General features: G+C 42.1%; 1 protein-coding gene across 3 annotated transcripts in view; it reads right to left on the reverse strand.

The window, feature by feature from the left end:
• Window positions 1-653: 653 nt before the first annotated feature.
• NTNG2 (netrin G2) overlaps window positions 654-19991 on the reverse strand; it is a 100083-nt gene continuing 80745 nt past the window's right edge. The window contains exons 7-12 of one of the 3 annotated variants that reach the window (XM_074210855.1): window positions 19371-19430; window positions 15867-15941; window positions 10406-10498; window positions 7938-8105; window positions 5312-5446; window positions 654-1745 (exon numbers count right to left, since the gene is read on the reverse strand). In XM_074210855.1, coding sequence (XP_074066956.1) covers window positions 1519-1745; window positions 5312-5446; window positions 7938-8105; window positions 10406-10498; window positions 15867-15941; window positions 19371-19430 — 758 coding nt within the window. In that variant the 3' untranslated portion in view covers window positions 654-1518. The remainder of the gene's footprint in view (window positions 1746-5311; window positions 5447-7937; window positions 8106-10405; window positions 10499-15866; window positions 15942-19370; window positions 19431-19991) is intronic. The other 2 variants (XM_074210853.1, XM_074210854.1) reach the window with 2 other exon arrangements.

Genomic DNA, 19991 nt, shown 5'->3' on the forward strand with positions numbered 1-19991 from the left:
GACCTGCTGTCCCCTTTGCCCATCTGTACCAGGTCCTTCCCAAGCAACAGGTGTCTGCCCCAAGGGAGACTGGTGCTGTTAGGCAAGATCTACAATTTGAGGAGGGGACTATTTTACTCCCTCCTGTTCACTAAACTGCAGTGTCTCCCTAGTACTTCCAGGACCAAATAGAAAGTCCTCTGTTTGACATGTGAATCTCTTTGTAACCTGGCCCCTTCCTTTCCCAATATCTTTAGATTTTATTTCAACCACTCTCTGAATGAGCTACACTGACCTCTCATCTCCCTAGACCTAGGGCAAGCCTTCTCTCTTCAGTCCCACTTCTTTACTTCCCTGTCTTCTTTCAAGATTCCTTGCCCATCTCACCTTTCCCTCTGTGATTATCTCCCCTTGATCCAGTACATATTTTGTCTGTATAGAACTTCAAGCCTCCCCCGTTGGACTGTGAACTCTTTAGTAACAAGGACCATCTTTGTCTTATTTTTTGTATCCCCCTCCCCCACCCCGGTCTGGCACATTATAAACAATGCTTGTTGACTGGCTAATTGACTGTGCAGATCCCTGGCTAAGGATCTGGGAACATAAACCTCTCTATTTCTTTTTGAATCAAAATACAAAAGACATAAAAAAATAAAAAGAACAGAACACCTGCACAGAAATGAAAACAGGGTGGAGAAACAGCAGTTAACAGGTCTTTTACTCTGTAGGATTATATGCCATCATCCAAACACCCAGGGTGAATGGCTCTTCCCTTTCTGTCCCTTGATATGTGGGATACAATACGAACAAAAATAATTCTCTACAAAACAAAGTACCCATCCCTACACTCTTCAGAGCCTCTCCCACCTCAAGACAGTGAAGTCCTCCACACCTCAACCCCAGGGCTGACCTTAGGGGCCTGGTAGTTTGCAAAAGGAAACCAAAGTGAGAATACAAAACATCATAAATTCGGCATCAAGATTTGTAGGCAACTGTAACTCCAGGTTGTTCTCCCAACTGTGTGATGAGATTGGATGGGTGCTTGCTGACGGTCTTCAGTCAACCAGAAAGATTTGGGAGGGATGCTATTGCTGCCTTGTCAGAACTTGGGATGTGGAAGGGGAGAGTGGTCACTGTCCCTCCCTCCCCCACAAAACCGCATGAGGAAATGAGAAAGGTAAAACCAAAATTGTAGGATCATTTGCTTTGGCAGGAGCAACTGAGTCTCAGACCCTGAACAATGGCCTACTTTGGGGAGAGAGAATGGATTAAAGATGACAGGGTCCATGGAAGGAGGGAGAATAGAGGATTTCCCAAAGAAGCCCCAGAAAGAGCTTGACCTTCACCCTTCTGGCAGGAAGGATTAGTGTTCCTTGGCCAGGTCATCACAGCTGCTCCTGGTATTCAGGACATGAGTGAGGATAGAATGAAGGTGAACAGTCCCGGTAATGCAGCAGTCCCTGGGGGTGAAGATGGGGAGGGGCTACCTTTGCCCCGGTGTCCCCTCCTTGCTTCCCAGCTTTGGGGGATGAAGCGGTGTCAGTAACCTAGGCGGCCTGCAAGCCACAGAAGCAACCCAGAGCCAAGGAGCACAGCAAGGTGGGGGCCAGCATGGGGAGCAGGGTCACAGGCTTGGCCTTCCTCCCCTTGGCAGAGAGGCTGGTCGCAGAGCACGCCCTGGAAGCCACTGGGACAGAGGCAACGCTGGTTCTGGTAGCACGTCCCCCCATTTTGGCAGAGTAAGTATTCGTCATCACAGACATTGGCTGGAGAAGGAAAAGGAGAAGGAGGTGCGGGATTAATAAAGCAGAGAATAAACCCTAAGACTGGTCAAATGTTTTTCCCAGTTTGATGGCATCACCTGTCTCCAAAGCCAACCCAGAGGCAGAAAAAAAACAACCTTCCCTTTTAATTCTCTTTCTTCTTTTCTTTCAACCTATTGGTAATTTGTTTATTTATAGAACAGCAATTTCTGGAAGTGGCCTGCTTTCCTTCACTTCTCCCCTCTTCTCCCAACCCTACTACCACCTCCAACCAGAGTGAACCTTCACACTTGTAAAAAAACAAAACAATGAAGTGCCAGCGTCTATAGTAGCCTGCCTAGTAGTCTCCCTCCTCTCTGCCACAAGGAGACAAGTAGATTCTAATAGCTGGCTCTAGAGACCCTTATTCCTTTTATGCTCTTTTCCCTCAACACTAGAAAAGGAATTCTCTTGACTATGTGTTCTCAAAGGCTTAAACTGTAAGGTTTTTTCCTCAGAATCCCTCTGGCTGTGTTTTCAACTAACTTCCTCTTATTCTGTCCTTTGGGAGATGTGGCAATAGCTTCTGCTACTCTCCTTATAGTATTCTTCCTACTCTAGATTTAGTCATCAGTCACTCTCACAGCCTTCTCTTCTCTAGGCTAAATAATCCCGATTCCTTTCATCTTTCCTCAGAAGACCCTCAGATTGCTCTGGGATCAGCTGTTGCTAGATGAAGTAGGGCCACTGGAAAGATTTCAAAGGCAAGAACCACCCCCCCTGAGAAATAATTACAACCTGGCCTCTAAAGGAGCCAAACATGGCCCTTGTTAGTATTCTTTACTCCTAGAAGAAAGAGTACTGAATGTGGGAATACTACAGAAAACCCAAAGCCTCCACACTTTACAAAGGATCAGAATAGCTGGTAATTGATTAGCCTGATAGGTATAGCTCCCCCCACATATACCAGCCTGTCAAGAAAAGCAGACAAGGGAGGCAGCAGTGAGTAGGTGGGTACAGGGAGAAACCCCTGGAGAAATAGAGAGCAGACCCCATTTCTCTTTGGAGACTGTCTCTAGAGCAGGGATTCTTTTTTTATTTATTTTTTAGGTTTTTGCAAGGCAAATGGGGTTAAGTGGCTTGCCCAAGGCCACACAGCTAGGTAATTATTAAGTGTCTGAAACCGGATTTGAACCCAGGTACTCCTGATTTCAAGGCCAGTGCTTTATCCACTGCGCCACCTAGCCACCCCAGAGCAGGGATTCTTAAACCTGTTTTTTATGTCACCCCTTTGGCTGGGTAAAACTGATGGACCTCTTCTCAGGATGTGTTTACATGAAAAAACAACAAAGAGGATTTCAAAGGAAACCAAAGGTTAATGAAAATAAAAATGCACTTTTCCCATTCAGATTCAGAGACCTTGAAATCTATTCAATCATGGACCAAGAGTTAAGAACACCTCAATGTATTTTATCAGAAAGACACACACACACATAGATACAGACACACACACACACACACACACACACACACACACACACACACACAATTCTGTTTTTCCCATCTCCATCTTTCCCTGCTCCCCTTTATCCACTCTCTGTCCACCTCACTAGTCTCCATGACCCATCTTCAGTTTCCAACAGAATCCAGCTGGAAGGTTACCTGGACAAGTACCCTGTTCACTTCTCTGAGTTTTTCCTGAAGTAGGACCTTCCTGTCCACATGATCTCTGGGCATTCCTGATTTCTATTCTCCCTGTACCTGCTCTGGCCCTCCCAGTCTGAAAAGATCATCTAGATTGGATTCCAGACTTTTTTTGGTAGTTAGGTGGATAGACTACTGAGGCTGGGGTCAGGAAGACGGGAATTAAAATCTGGTCTCAGACACTTAGTAGTTGTGCTACTCTGGGTAAGTTACTTTACCCTGTTGGTCTCAGTTTCTCATCTGTAAAATTAACTGGAGAAGGAAAATAGCAAAACCACTCAAGTATCTTTACCTAGAAAACAAATGGAGTCACAAAGGTGGCACATGATTGAAATGAATGAATAATAACAACAATAGATTCAGAAGCATGAAGAATCTTAGAAATCACTAAATCCAACCTCATTTTACAGATGAGGAGAATGATGCAAAGAGAGGCCCAGGGTACCAAAGCTAGGAAGTGTCTGAAGAGGATTTGAACTGGATCTTCCTCACTTCCAGTCTAGTACCCCATCAAGTAGATCACACTTCTCCTATGAAGCATTTCCCTTTGTTTATTACCCTCCTAATGCTACTCTGAGGGTTCAAATGCTAGCCACTCTTCAAGGCCCATTCCAAGTCTTATCCTAGCCTAAGACCTTCCTTGACTCCTTGAGCCCACATTGACCTTTCCCTCCTTTGCACTCCTGACTCCTTTAGAATCTCTATCACACCTAGGCAGTGCAGTGGATTGCCTAGCTGTGTGAACTTGGACAAGTCACTTTAACCCCATTGCCTTAAATAAATATAAATTTTTTAAAAACAAACTCTATCACATCATCTGGGATTGGCTTCTATCTTGTCTAATGTTGTTCTCTGATTGTTATAGGTCTCTGGGTAGCCTTTGCATCCTCACTCAGTTTGAGATCCACTGGGTTGGGGTCCCTTGCTGAATGCTCTCATTCTAGCCTAGGGCTATACACATGGGAGGAATGCTTTATTAGTTCTAATCCTTCAACCTAGCATTTGAGACTTTCCAAAATCTAGTTCAAACCTACCTCTCCAGTCATCTCATATTAGCATCTTTTGAATATATTCTGCTGCAGTCAAACAGAACAAAATCTCTGCATTCTGATCCTACCCTGTGCTCTCTAACTTTACTTAGATTTTTTTCCTTTGCCTGAAATATTCCTTCTTCCCTTCTTGTCCTGTTGAGTTATTCCCCAGGCTATAAAGTCCAAATCAAATGCCACCTCCTCCAGGAAGCTTCCCCATACCCAACCTTACCCTTCCCTAAAAGTTTCCTCCCTTGACTTTACATAGTATTTTGTTTATTTTGTTATAGTTGATCAGTTGTTTCTGATGCTTTGTTGCCTCATTTGGGGTCTCCTTGGCAAAGATATTGGAGTGACTTGCCGTCTTTCCTTCTCCAGCTCATTTTACAGATGAGGGAATTGAGGCAAACAGGGTTGTGATTTGCCCAGGATCACATAGCTAGTAAGTATCTGAGAATGAATTTGAACTCAGGAAGATGAGTCTTCCTGATTTCAGGCTTGACACCTAGCTGCCCCCATTTTGTTTGCTAATATACTTTATATGTTTTATGTTGTATTGTAGTTAGCTATGTCTGTATTACTTCCCCTACCAGGCTATTGGGAGAAGGGATGCATGAAGGAGGGAAATGATACCTTATCTAAACTTTGAAAACTCTGCAAATACTAGACATGATTGGTGATTCAGTTTGAAATAAGGACTTTTTGAACTGAATCCCAAATCCCAATCTGGTTGCTACCCAGATTCAGGTATCCATTTTAGACCCAATTCCCTGCTTTTCCTCAGCATCTTCTGAGGTACTAATTAGGAGAAAGAGAACCCAGGTCTCTGGCATAAACCCACCCCCACCAACTTACGGAAGCAGCCCTGGCGCCAGTAGTGACTAGGGAGGCAGTCATCACACTTCGGCCCCGCAGCTCCCTCACGGCACTCACAGTGACCAGTCTCATTGCACCGGTCATTAATGGATCCTATCTGGTTACAGTTACATTCTGTGCAAAGACAGGAAAGAAAAAACAAAAGTAAAACTATGGTAGGTTTTACTGTTACACCTCTTTCTGCTCCATAGTTCCCTTGCTACCAACTCTCCATCCCCTACTCCCATCTCCGTTCACTGGGATAGGACTCCAGAAATGATGCAACCTTACAACCATCTGTCCATCCCTCCCCTTGTTGACTAGTCATGTCAAATTCTTCATGACCCCATTTAGGGTATTCTTGGCAAAGACACTGGAGTGGTTTGCCATCTCCTCCAGCTCATTTGACAGAAGAGGAAACTGAGGCAAACAGGATTAAGTGATTTGTCTAGGGTCACACAGTTAGTAGCCGAGACCAGATTTGAACTCAAGAAGAAGAATCTTCCTGACTACAGGCATGATGCTCTATTCACTGCACCAGCTAGTTGCTTACCCATCTTCAATTTTAGAAGAAAGAGGAATAGACATTTATTGAGCCTCACCTATGTATCTTATGGGAAGTACCCTTTCAATAATCTTGGGGGTAGGTTCTAGATGATGCCCTATTTATACTTGAAGAACTGAGATTTTTCCAGAGGGCACTTGGAGATTTGCTTGCGTGGGGTTCCCTGAATCTGTTGTCTTTTTCAAGGGAGGGCGGTCACAAGGGTCCAGCTGTGCTACATTATGGCTGCAGGGACTAGCCTATTGGCAGAGGGTAACCCTCCCACCCAAAAGACATTCAGAAGAGTGTAAGGGGAAGTACAGCAGTCTAAGAGGTAGAGAATCTGGCTTCAAATCCTGACTTTTTGACCTTGGTCTCTGAGACCCATTTTCTTTATCTGCAAAATGAGGGATTGCAGTGACTAGATGATCTTTGAATCTATTCCTGTTCTAAATCCTATAATCACTAAGCTCCTTCTGAGCAATAACATTCTCTGGGTCATTGTGGATTCACCCACAATTACTGTCTCATTCTTGACCTCAGACACTGTTAATGTTGATTTTGAGGCATACATTCTTTTGTTCATTCAACTACAATAATTTTCTGCCTATAACTGTTTACTCACTCCTATCCCACCTCCTCTTTCCTATGTATCTTGTTCCTTATCCTCCCTAACCATGGTGGAACTAATTGTCCTTTCCCCATGTTGTCAGCCTGGGTTCTATTAGCACCATCTTCACCCATTTATTTACACACATATACACACAGACATAGAGTCACACACAATACTCTGAGTTCTATAGGGAAAAGGAGAGGAGGGTGCCCACTGTAATCCAAGGTTCTGACTGTCCCACTGTAGTCTAACCCAGACACCAGGGCAGTGGTCAAAAGACAACTTAGTTTTGATCAACTGAAAGCTGATAGAATTATCCCTTGTACTCTGGGATACCCAGAGATTTAATATGGACTGACAGCTCTGAGCTTATGGCTGAGGACAGAATGGCAAAAGGGTTCTGATTCTCTCCTTGCAAACAGGCTGCAAGCACTAGAAGTGATGCCCCAGAGGACAGGGGAGGCAGCCAAAAAGGGCCCAAAGAGCCTAATTGAGAAAAGGTGTGTGTGTTTAGGGGGAGGGAGAGCAGCACCAGCAGTGCAGAGATCAGCCTTCTCCTTGGCTAAAGGTTAAAAACAAAACAAATGAAGAGCAGCAGAAAGTTAGCTCTACCCATGGCCAAGCTGTCCAGACATATTTCCATGATCATGGGTTCATAAGATTTAGAGTTGGCAGGGACCTCTCAAAGCATCTTTTTCAAACTCCTCTTTTAACAGTGAAGGAAACTGAGGTTCACAAAGGGTATATGACTTCCCCCAGATCTCTGAGGTAGCAAAAATGGGATTTGAACTTGGTCTTCGGCCAGCTGGTAGTGTTTTCAGGTACTTGGGCCCTCTAGAACAATTCAATCATTAGCATGACCTCTTCTTGGCAGGAGACCTTCAACCTTTACTTTCAACCAAGGAGTATCATATATTTTTCCTTTCTGGTCTGCCCATTCATTGGTGCAGAAGATTGGAGCCTGAAGGAGATTTAGAAATTATTCTTAGGTTTTTAGGTTTTTTTTTTTTTTTTTTGCAAGGCAATGGGGTTAAGTGGTTTGCCCAAGGCCACACAGCTAGGTAATTATTAAGTGTCTGAGGTCAGATTTGAACTCAGGTACTCCTGACTCCAGGGCTGGTGCTCTATACACTGCGCCACCTAGATATTATCTCATTTTATCTCAGTTCCCTCATTTTAGAGATGGAGAAATTGAGACCAAAAAAAGTAGAAAGGACTGGCTCAAGGTCTTATAGATGCTTAAGGGCATTATCAGAATTAAAATGTAGACCTCCTGGTTCAAAGACTAGGGCTTGTTCTGCCTTGCCTTGCTCTCCAGTTCACCATGCCCCCCACAAAGGGAAACCCATTCCTTCTCCCCTCTTTTTTCATGCATCCTCCTAGCCATCCATGCAAAACTGCTTGGCTTGCCCATGACTCTGGTTGGGAGCCTTCCCAGTCTGACCTTTGGCACCATTCAGCACACTCACCAATGCAGACATTTTCATCATCAAGCTCGGCAGAGCCATTGCGGTAGTAGCCCAGGCGGCAGTGCTGGCAGTGTTGGCCACGGGTATTGTGTTTACAGCTAACACAGGTCACCACATTCAAGAAGTCAATGTAGCTACAGCGGTTGGAATGACCATAACACTCACAGTCTAGCAAGGAGTGAAAAGAGGAATCATACATGGGCATAATAGATAGGTATGTCACAGTTGGGAGGAATCTTAGAGACCATCTGCCCCATCCCCTTTATTTTTTCAGAGGTTAAAAAATAATCAAGGCCGACCCAGAGAATTCAAGTAATTTGCTTATCTAGCATCATTAGCAAATTAGAGGCTCACAATCTGAATAAGCATCCAGATATTTCTGATAGTCCAGGGTCAAAAGTCTCCAGAGAATGGAAGCAATCATTCTTACTTGCTTTTAAAAATCTTGGGCAGCTCTTGGGAATAATGGACAAATTCTCTTTGGGACTGACCAATTTTGAAGTCATTTAATTCTTTTCTTAGAAAGAATGTCTTTTAGAAAAGTTTCATGTATAACAAGGAGCAGTCCTTTGGCCACACTGCACTCAATCTTTAAGGAGGATTCCTGGGTCTAGGGATTTGGGGAAGATGTTCACAATCCCCTAAGCTTTTTGATGAGTGACTAGGGGATAGCACTTAGAAAACATGGTCCAAAGCTCAGCATTCAAAGAAGCTACATGGCTACCCTGAATTCCCTTGAACTGGGCTCTTGATTTGCCAGTTCCCATGATAGGGATGGGGGGACAACAGAATCCAATGAAGATGAGAAAATGGACCTTGATGGCACTGAGTAGACCCTAGAAAGGAGTCAGCATGCAAGGAATAGATGAAATGGGTAGATATCTGCAAGGGTTAGGACAGTGAACTGAAACCACATCAAGCACAATAGAATGACCAAGGAGCTTTTCCCTGTCATGTTGCATTGGAAACAGGAAACTGTAAAGTATGAACTCTCCCCAGAAAGAATGGGAATAGAAGGAGGGGGGCATTAGCCATGTTGGCTAGGATCAGCTTTTTCATTAGACTTGAATCCCTTACAGACCTTCAGCTCACTTATCTCTGAATTAGTCTTTGTTCCAGTCTGGAGACAACTATCTTTGTTTCATCTTCTTTGTATATCCAGGGCTTAACATGGTGTCTGACCCATAGTAAGCACCTAATAAATTATTCTTGTTAGCTGCCTACTGCCTGAGGTAGAGTGGCATGTTCCTTTCCCTTTCCTACCCCTAGATCCTTTCTCTTGGGGTTCTGGGGAGTTAATGAGTCTAAGATTAGACTAGAGCTGCTAAGAAGAGTGAAGCAAATTTCAAGATGTCTTGAGTGAAATGTTCAAGATTTTGGCCACGTTTTTCCAGTGATGACATCATTAAGGAAAGAGATTTGGGATGGAGAGGGCAAGCAGGGAGATGAAGAAGAAGGAATATTGGGTAAAGACTGAGGGAGTCTTACTCTCCACTGAGAATGAATTATAATATTTAAATTATACAATTACAATGAGAAAGCTTTACAAGGTACTTTCCTTCAAACACCTGGATGAGGTGCTTAGTATTAAGTATCATTGTCCCCTTTATGTTTATACTTGATATCAAATTATTGTTTGCCTTCTCAATGGTTGAGGAGGGACTGGAGGAAGGAAGAAATTTTGAAACTCAAAGATTTTAAAAAATGAATGTTAAAGTATGTGTGCATTTGCACATATACACTTTTGTACCCATTCTAAAGATGAGGAAATTGAGCTTCAATAAACTTGTTCTTAGGCATATAACTTGTGAGTATCAAAGTTGTGGCTCAAATTCAGGTTTCCTGATGCCACCTCCAGAGTTTTTTTCTACTATATCATGCTCTGGTCTGTGGCAAGGAAAAGCCCATTATTGTGAAAACACAGATGTCTTTGAAAAAACTTCTTCCCTCTGAAGGGAAAGAAGATTCATTCTTTTGTGTCTTGGGGAGTTTGGAGTCTCTGAGGGAATAAACTCTGAGCTCTCTAGTCAAGGAGAGACCAAGGGCTCCAGTGTCCTCATTTCCAGGGGGCTGCTTTTTTTGCCTTCAAGAGAGACCAGAAAAACTTAACTTTGATGTCAACATCCTCTAATCTGATTCTGTAGACAATGCTCATGTCATGAGCCCCTGTAGTGTGCCCAAGATGGTAGAAAGAAGTCTCAGTTTCCTTGCCAGAGGAGCCCCAAAGAAAAATTTCAGGAGCTTTTTCCTGCCTCAAACACAGCAACCCTGAACCTGACCAAATTAAGTCCTGTTCTCTAGGGTTGGAAGGACCCTAGAGTAAAAAAGAAGTTTGACTTTGACTCAACCATTCAAGTGGATGTTTCCAATCAGCCCTAGGATTGGCCTCTTGAAATGCTCTTCTCTTTCTCCTGTTGGCCTTTTAGATCTGACTTCCTAGACTCCTCTGGGACTCTTCTTCCTCTTACCTTTGAATACTTCAATGGGCACCACTTGAGGAGACTTAGGCTTGAGCTGGAAAAGTTTGGAGATCTTGGCAGGGGCAGCAACAGTGAAGGCGGCTTGGAGAAACAAGAGACAAGCTCTTTTATCACTTTCCCTAAGTCTTTGAATAAACAGGACAGGATGCCATGAAAAGACCACTGTTGAACTTATCAGAGGCCTGGAGGAGTCCATCCAGGCAGAGAGAAGTAAATAATTAATTGAAGATCAACCAACAAAATCAAAGAAGACCCCAATCTCTTCCAATTCATCCTATGTAAACTTTCCAGATTAATCTTCCCCAAACATTGATTTTTATATATGCCATTCTCTTTCAAAAACTTTCAGAGGGGCAGCTAGGTGGTACAGTGGGTAAAGCAATGACCCTGGAGTCAGGAGGACCTAAGTTCAAGAGTGAATGGAATAATGGAAGTTGGAAGGAATCAATGATAATCTAGTTCAACTTCTTCATGTTACAGAGCAGAAAACCAAAGTTCTTTGAGAGGGAGACACTTGTCTAAAGACATATAACTAGGTAGTGTCTGAACTAGGACTTCTTAAACACTGGTCTTTCAAATTCTAATCCAGTGATTTTTTTATACTATCCCATGCATTCTACACATATCCCCAGCTATTTATCATATACATATATATATATATATATATATATATATATATATATTCGCCACATTGCTTAACACATAGCCCATATTTGACAAGAATATAGAAATAAAAGGGATCTTATCGATCATCTGATTTTATTCCTTTTTTTTTTGCAATGAAAATATTAAGGCCCCCAAAAAGGAATGTGACCTGTTCAAAGTTACACAATTGAGATTCCAAACCAGGTCCCCTGACTCCAAATTTATTTATAAGGTCGATGAAAATGGCTCTAGGACATCGACTTCTGCTTCCCTTTTGGGATCTATATATCCCACCTCTTAGGAACTGGAGGAAAGTCCCAGGTTAGAAAATTAAAAAAATACTTCGACTCCCAATGCTCTCCAAGGCAGAACTGTTGACCAGCAGAGGGTGCTGAAAGCCTTCATTTATTCTCTGCAGTCCCTTAGAAACACAAAGAGAGGTACCTCATTGTTTGGCAAGAGAGGGATTCATGGCAGAGAGAGTGGCATAGTAAGACTCTTGAAATCCTAGTCTGGACCTTAGTTTCCTCATCTATAAAATGGGGTGGGGGTAATAAGCCCTGCCTTCCCCCACCTCACAAGGTAGTATGATGAGGACAAAATGAGATAATGAATGTGAAAGTGCTTTTAAAACTGGATAATGAATTAAAATGAGAAGGAATGGAATAGGAATTTACATGGTACCTGTTATATGTACTGAGTTGAGTTATTTACAGGTAACTCATCTGATCCTCACAACAATCCTGTACTTGGTGATATTATGACTTCATTTTATAATTGAGGAAACTGGGGCAAAAAAAGGTTAAGTGACTTGGCCAGGGTCATACAGGTGGTGTTGGAGTTTGCATTTGAACTCTAGTTTCCCTGACTTCAGGCCCAGCACTCTCTCCACAGTAAAACCAAGCTGCCTTTAAGGCCAAGAAGAAAAGAGAGACGTTGTAGTGGTATGTAGGAGAAAAATCATTTGAAGTCAGAGGACCTAGGTTCCAATTCTGCCTCTATCATTCTGTATACGACCCTGGGCAGGCAACTTAACTTCTTTGGAACTTTGTTTGCTATTCTATAAATTAAGGAGGGTAGGAATAGATGACCTTTTTGCCTTCCAGTTTTGAATCTGAATCTAGCTCTCATTATTGCTTAGCACAAATAGAGCAGAAATATGTTCAATTTACATGATCTCCTCACCATGAGAAAGTCTGAACAACAAAATTTCCCACCTGTCTACATGACTCTTCTCTATCTGCCTCCTTACTTCTTCTCTCTGCATATTATTCCCTGTTTCTTTTTTTAGTTTAGTTTTTTTTTTTTTTTTGCAAGGCAGTGGGGTTAAGTGGCTTGCCCAAGGCCACACAGCTAGGGAATTATTAAGTGTCTGAGGCCTGATTTGAACTCAGGTACTCCTGACTCCAGGGCCGGTGCTCTAGCCACTGCACCCCCACAGCAGCTCATTCTTAATTTAAAAAAAAAATTTTTTTTTAGATTTTTGCAAGGCAAATGGGGTTAAGTGGCTTGCCCAAGGCCACACATTTAGGTAATAAGTGTTTGAGACCGGATTTGAACCCAGGTATTCCTGACTCCAGGGCTGGTGCTCTATCCACTGCCCAACAGCAGCTCATTCTTGACTTTTTTACTTATTCTGAATGAGTTGCTTTTCCTATTCTTTATCTAAACCTTCCTCATCTTTCAAGGCTCAGTTTGTCTTATTGAGCTTCCTCCCCTGAATACCTGAACCCTTGGAATCTATGCTTCATGGTCTATTACTTACTCTTTGAATTTGTCTTCCTCCACCCCAAATTTTCCATGGCCCTCCTCCAAATCCCATCTTTTCTCAACTAGAACCATAAAATCTTTTGCATAGTAAGCTCCTAGAGCTTCCATTGAAACTCCAAGCTCCTTCCATTGACAGAGATCTGCATCTAATTGTCTAAGAAGGTTATATAAGGCCTTGAGAGGTTAAGTGACTGTTCAAACCACAGAACTGGTTTATGACAGAAATAGGATTTGAACCTAAGACTTCTTGACTGAATCAAATTTCACTAGGCACTACAGCTATCTATGACTATGCTATGGCTTCCAACTCAGCTAGTGCTTAGCACAATTCTCTGCACAAATTACTTTGAAAATGTGCTAGGACTTAATAATGTGTTAGAAACTCATTAAGTTCAATTCCATTCCATTTGACAGACATTTATTAAATGTTCTTTTTATTTATTTAATAATATTATTATTATTTATTTAATAACTATTAAATTCCATACACTGTGCTAGACCTAGGGGACAAGAAGATCAAATGACCATAAATAATCACTACCCTCAAAGTGCTTACACTCTAAATTGTCTACACTTTAGGCATTTACATATTCTGCTTTCTCAACTAGATTGTTACTCTTTAAACACATCACTCCTCTGCTCCAAAGCTTTCCTTGGCCCTCCCTCAAACACCTAACTAGAACCATAAAATCCAGGGTTTTGTAATTTTCACTTTGTGTCTCCTACAATACGCCTGGTACAGGGAAGGCAGATACTTGTTAACCGACTTGTACTTGGACATATATATGCAAAGGTCCACACATATGCATATGGATAAAGGTTACTTTCCCCCAGTAAGCTCGTGTGCTTTATTTAAAGGCTACAATGGGAAGCATACATTGGTTGCAACTCTTATCCATATGTATATGTAGTTGTCCACCAGGTGAAAGTTGGGGCTAGCTAAGCAGCAAGGTTGAGGTGAAGACAGCTGCTGGCTTCTCCCCAGTGATCTCCATCAGCAAATATTCTCTGTAACTAGGCAAACATCATGGTCAAAGCAGGTAAAGGGAATAGGTGTGGAGGCACTGGGAAGATCCCTAGGTGACCTCAAGTGTCTCCTGGGAAGAGGAGGCCAGATGCCATAAAATCTCAGAGTAAGCCCCCACAGATTCTCTGCCCTGCTGATTGGCCTCATCACTAGATCAGGCTACCTGATTAGAGTCAGACTATTCCTGTGAGTGTTTGGTCAGACAAATTTTCTCTCTCCAAAGCAGGCTAGGTAAATCCCTCAGATGCCTGTTTGGGTGGATGGGTCAGTAGTGTAGACTTTTCTAAGGGGCAATTTGATCATGGAAAGAGCTCTCACTGGCTCTGGAATCAGAGGACCTAGGTTCAAATTTTACTTTTAAGACTATATGTCTAGGAGTGGCTAGGTGGTGTAGTGGATAAAACACCGGCCTGGAGTCAGGAGTACCTGGGTTCAAATCCGACCTCAGACACTTAATAATTACCTAGCTGTGTGGCCTTGGGCAAGCCACTTAACCCCATTTGCCTTGCAAAAAAAAAACCTAAAAAAAAAAAAGACTATATGTCTGACCTCAAATAAGTCTGTTAACCACTATAGGCTTCAAGGTCTTCATCTCTAAAATGAGGGGATTGGGATAGATGGCCTTGGAGGTCCCTTCCAGATCCATGATCCTATATGTCTCAAAGCACATGAATCATGTCACCTTTGGTGTAACTCTTACTCTAGACTTTCTTACTAATAATTCCCTGCTTTTTTCTTAGGGAAAAAGGAGACCCAACCATTGTAGTACTCAGAAGGATATAAATGCTCATTAGTACACACTGAATGAATGAACGAATGAACCATAGCAGCTTATTTCATACCCCCCTCCCTCCACACCCCCCATAACATAATATCATATATGATATCTTATCCCCCTCACTCCCTGGGTGGTTCTACTCAATGTTGATTCTGCATGAATGATTCTCAGTGTTCTCCCCAGCTGGAAAGACTCTTCCTCTACAACTTCTCATTTTAAACTCCATTCCTAATAGCAGTAACAACTGACATTTCTGAGCCATTTTAAGCTTTGTAAAGCACTTTACATAATCTCTTTTGGTCCTCACAACCAGTCTGTGAAGTTTCAGCCAGTGATATTGGAAACTGAGGCAGAGAGAATTCAAATGGCTAGTGGTATGTGAACAGCAGGATTTCAACCTAGGCCACACTAACTCCAAGTCCAGTGCTCTACTATCTACTTCATCAATGCTACCCTTATAGTTCCAAAGAAAGACCAAAGACTGTAGGGAGCACTCTCTTTTCTCTATTCACTAGGAATGAAGCTGAACAAGTTCTCATAGTGCTCTGACCAGAGGTCATACCTGGTAAACTGAATTTGAAAGGCAATAGCAATAATAACTGACAAGTAGCATGTAAAGCTTTGCAATATGCTTCATTTACAGTAAATCACCTGATATGGGAAGAAATTTCTAGGATCAGAGACTCAGAGATGAAATAGGCTCTATAGGCCATTTGGAACACGAGGTGGAAGAAAGGTGAAAGAAAAAAAGAAAGGGAGGGGAAGAGCAATGAAGGGAGAGAGGAGGAGAGACAGAGACAGAGAGAGGAGAGACGGACAGACAGAAACAAAGAGAGAGATTACAAGGACAGAGAGAGAGATAGAAAGAGAAGGAGAAGGAATGAGAGGAAGAACCAGAGAGACAGAAGCAGAGATAGACAGACAGAAACATGGAGACAGAGATAGAGATATACTGACAAGGACAGAGATAGAGAAGGGAAGGGAAGAGAATGAGAGGGAGAGACAGAGAAAGAGAAAAAAGAGAGACAGAAAGCTAGAGATAGGGAAGGGGAAGAGACAGAGGGAAGAGTAAGACAGACAGAAAGATGAAGACAAATTCAGAGAAAGCAAGAAAGAGCAACAATGACCTCGGAGACTCTCTCCAGGTGCTTTCCCCCACAATTTATTCCTGCAAGGCCCAAGTAATAGTACCCAGGGGGATGTTGTAATTAGCAAAAATATGACCCTACCTTCTGTCTTGGTGTTAACCTTGGGCATAGGGGTGCCCATCTGCAGAGGGGAAGCTGTTGATGACTTGGTCCACACTCATGTAGAAATAAGAGGAAAGTCTAGTTACAAGGTGAAATAAGGACTAAGAGGTCCTGTGATATATGTAATTACTCCCTTCTGGATATAACCTTGGGTGTTATATCTCACAGACTTCTTTCCCAAAAACCATCCTTTAGTTACCACTTCCCTAGGTGGTAAAGCTAGTTTGCTCACTTTTACCCCACCTTCTAGACACAAGAATACCTTAGGAAAGATCTAAAAAATTATTATATATCAGAAGTATCTCTGTTGACATTGGTTGACTAAACTGGATCTAAATCCACATTAATGGCAGAACCTACATTACTATAACCTTTGTCCATACATGTAGATTTGAGGCCAGATGTGATAGGTTCATATTGTCTTCACCCTCATGAATGGGCTTTTTGCTCACTTAGAAGTCCTGATATATAGAACTCTTGGAATATGCAGTTCAATTCCAATAATCTAATCAATAAAACAAAATCTATCCATACTGCCAAATGTAGACCCAGCCACTCATGGGGAAACATAGCACTAGAAGCAGTATCTCTGGCAAACATTTGTAAAAGAGCATAATTATTCTAATACATATGTCTGTTCCCACATGTCACATGAAGGGATCTTCATTCCTTTGTTTAATCTTTGAGTTTTCTCAAGAGAATGTTGTTGTTCAGTCATGTCCAATTCTTCTTGATGCCATTTTAGGTTTTTTTTTTAATTGATGTATGCAAAAATACTGGAGTACCATTTCCTTCTTCAGCTCATTTTACAAATGAGGAAACTGAGGCAAACAAGGTTAAATGACTTGCTAGGATCACATAGCTAGAAAGCGTCTGAGGCTGGATTTGAACTCACTCCAGGTCCTGACTCAGGTCACTGACCTAACTGTCCATAGTAAATACTTAGTAAATAGTTATTTATTTGGAAATGTTACACCACATCTTTGAATATGGCTATTGTGACTTTAGACTTTTATTTCTCCTGGGTTCATATCCCCACTTCCTCCAGTCAGTCCTCATAAAACAATCTGAAGACTTTTTATCTTCCTGGATGTCCTCCAGGCAAACCCTGAAATACTATATTGTTCATTTTAGGGTATGAGTGGAGAATACAATGCTGGAAAGGTGTGTGTGGTGGGGAGAGAGACAGAAACAGAGAGACAGAGAGAAACAGAGACAGAGAGACAGAGAGAGAAAGAAAAAGACAGAGATAGATGTGTCTGTGTGTGTGTTTGTGTGTGTGTGTGTGAGAGAGAGAAAGAGAGAGAAAGAGAGAGAGAGAGAGAGAGAGAGAGAGAGAGAGAGAGAGAGAGAGAGAGAGAGTTCAAAGGATAAACTTGGGGGAAAAGGTCAAAATTTGGTTTTTCAGCTCCTTCAAGGGATTATAAACAGCGGCTGGTAGAGTATAAAAGGAATCTAATGTCTGAAAAGTACAGGATACTTTTTAACAGTGAGCTGGGAGTCTTTGGATATCAAATTGATATTAATATGGTGTTCAATGAGGAGAGAAGACCGCCCTCCTCAAATTGGCAAGGGCTTAATTAGAGTCATAATAAAAACTAGCCCTGAAGGCATTTTGCTTTTTAGTCATGCACATACATCACCCCTCCTCCTCCTCCTGCTGAGCTGGAAGAGTGAAGAGCCCTTTTTCAGAGTCCATCCTGACCAGCAGTCCTATCTTTGCTTTCTTTGAGTTCTTGCCTGTGGACATCCCGACTGGCAGGAGGGAAAAGCAGATGTTCTAGGTGCTTTGAATTTTTCGATTTATGTCCATAACACTTAGCACAGTTTTGTTCGTTTGTTTTTTGTACAGAGTACACACTTAACAAACACTTTATCTTTTGTTCATTTTGGGAGCCTGGGTCGGACTTGGGCCAAAGGGCAGGAATTACACATTTAGAGGTGCTGAGATGGCCCTAGGAATTTTCTGGCTTGGAATCTGAAGGGAGGAAAAAGTGCACATGGCAAATAACGTCCAGGCTTCCAGGTTTTTCTGGGAACATTCTCAGGTACTTCTGAAAAGTGTTCACTCAGGAAGCTTGAGGTATATGCCAGGGCCATATGGAGGATGTGATGGCGCCTCCCTTACTAGTTCTTAGGGCACTGGGATGCTGGGGACTCTCCCAGGGAGAGGTGCCAGGAGCAGAAAAGGCCAAGATCCCAGGTATTGGCAGGAACAATAGAGCTCACACAGCAGGTTCTCTAGGATTGTTTGTGGATAAAATGAACTGATGAGAACAGTGATGATGACGGTGATAATAAAAATGGAGAAGAAAACAGTTTTGCATGGACCTCATCCTCCTGTCCTTGGGTTATCTGAAGTCTAGCTTTAAGACTGGAGTTTTATCCTTCTTTGTTGACCTGAAGCAAGTCACTTTATTCCTCTTTGACTCAGTTTCTTCATCTTTAAAATAAGGAAGTTGGATTAGATGTCCTCTAAGACTTCTCTTCCAGGTCTAAATTCTATGATCCTAGCTATTATGCTTCCTTCAGAAGGAGAATTTTATTTTCCTGCTCTGAGCTCAAATTTTAATATTCTCCATACTATCTGTTAAGCCCATCTTCTGATGGCATCTATTAGCTGGATACACTAGGCTTATCAAAATATATCTCTTTCTTGATGCTCCCTAATTATCCCCACCACCCCCTTATTAATTCTTGCCTTCATTTTCTTCCAGGAAGGGGTTTTTAACTTTAGGCATCTGATGAAGCCTATAGATTACCTATAAATTCATAAAACAAAGTACATAAAATTACAAAACCAATCATATTGAAATAGAGATGTAATTTTTCCTATCCAAATTCCCAGATTTCAAAAATTTTTCCATGGGGGTGAAGCTAGGTGACTTAATAATACCTAGCTATGTGACTTTGGGCAAATCACTTAACCCCACTGCCTTGCAAAAAAAAAAACCCAAGAAAAAAATCTTTTCATGAACCCATGCTCTCAGGGGTAGCTTGGTGGCATATAATTATTTAGCTGTGTGACCTTGGGCAAGTCATTTAACCCACTGTCTTACAAAAACCAAAACCAAAACCAAACAAAAGAACCCATGCTCTCAGCATTGATTTATGGAGAGAATTCCCAATATGTGTTGGTAGTCGATTGACTCTTCTTGTTTACTCTCTCAGATCTATATATATATATATATATATATATATATATATATATATATATATATGTATATATATATGTATATGTGTGTGTGTGTGTTGTGTTTTCCCAACTAGGTTGTGAGTTCTCTGAAGGTGGAAAATGAATGATTTCTTTTTTCCTCTCTTCTTCCAAACCAAAGAATTCTTCCACAAGAGGTAGCAGAAACCAGCAACTAGAAACCTAGTCTAAGACCATACACTAAATCTCTTGGGTTCTCAGACCATCAGGAACACCTCACTCACTACAATCAGTGAGGTCCCTAAGGCCAAGAAGTTCCCTTGACATACCTGGACTTCCCTGAGTTCTTCCACCTTCCCTGGTAACAGGCTGCCCACTGGGAATGACCCCTGGGTGCATTAGGCAAAAGAACAAAAATCCAACAATCATGTTAAGCAAAGGACATAATCTCCTAGGGAAGAAGGGAACTCTCTTATGGTCTCACCACCCCTTACTCTCCTCTCTTTGAACTCTCAAGGCTCACAGAATAGCCCAAGCTAAAAACAACAGGGAAATACAACTTGGAGTGAATGTTCTAACTCTGACTGTTACTTCTAATCCCCAAAGATGGATATATTCATACAAGAAACTGAGGAGGGTTTGCCTGCTAAGACTCTTTCCAGTGAAAGAGTGATTGGGATATAGAGAAAAAAAATCTGCATATGTGTCTTGGAGAAAGGCTTCTTAGTTCCTGTTCCTCTCATTACCTCTGGGACTGCCACAACCTCCCTCAATATTGAGTTCTGCCCAATACTGGGAACTGGGGGCAATCCTGATAAAGTTCCAGAGGAACATCCTTTCTTAGAAGCCACCCTCTCAGCACTTTTATCCCACTTTCCCTCACTCTAGTTCTTTCTCCCTTTTGATGAGAATGCAGTTAGCCTGTTTTTCCTCAGGAAATTTAGAAACAG

This window comes from Macrotis lagotis, chromosome 1 (genome assembly GCF_037893015.1).
Source record: "Macrotis lagotis isolate mMagLag1 chromosome 1, bilby.v1.9.chrom.fasta, whole genome shotgun sequence".
Classification (NCBI taxonomy): Eukaryota; Metazoa; Chordata; class Mammalia; order Peramelemorphia; family Peramelidae; genus Macrotis; species Macrotis lagotis.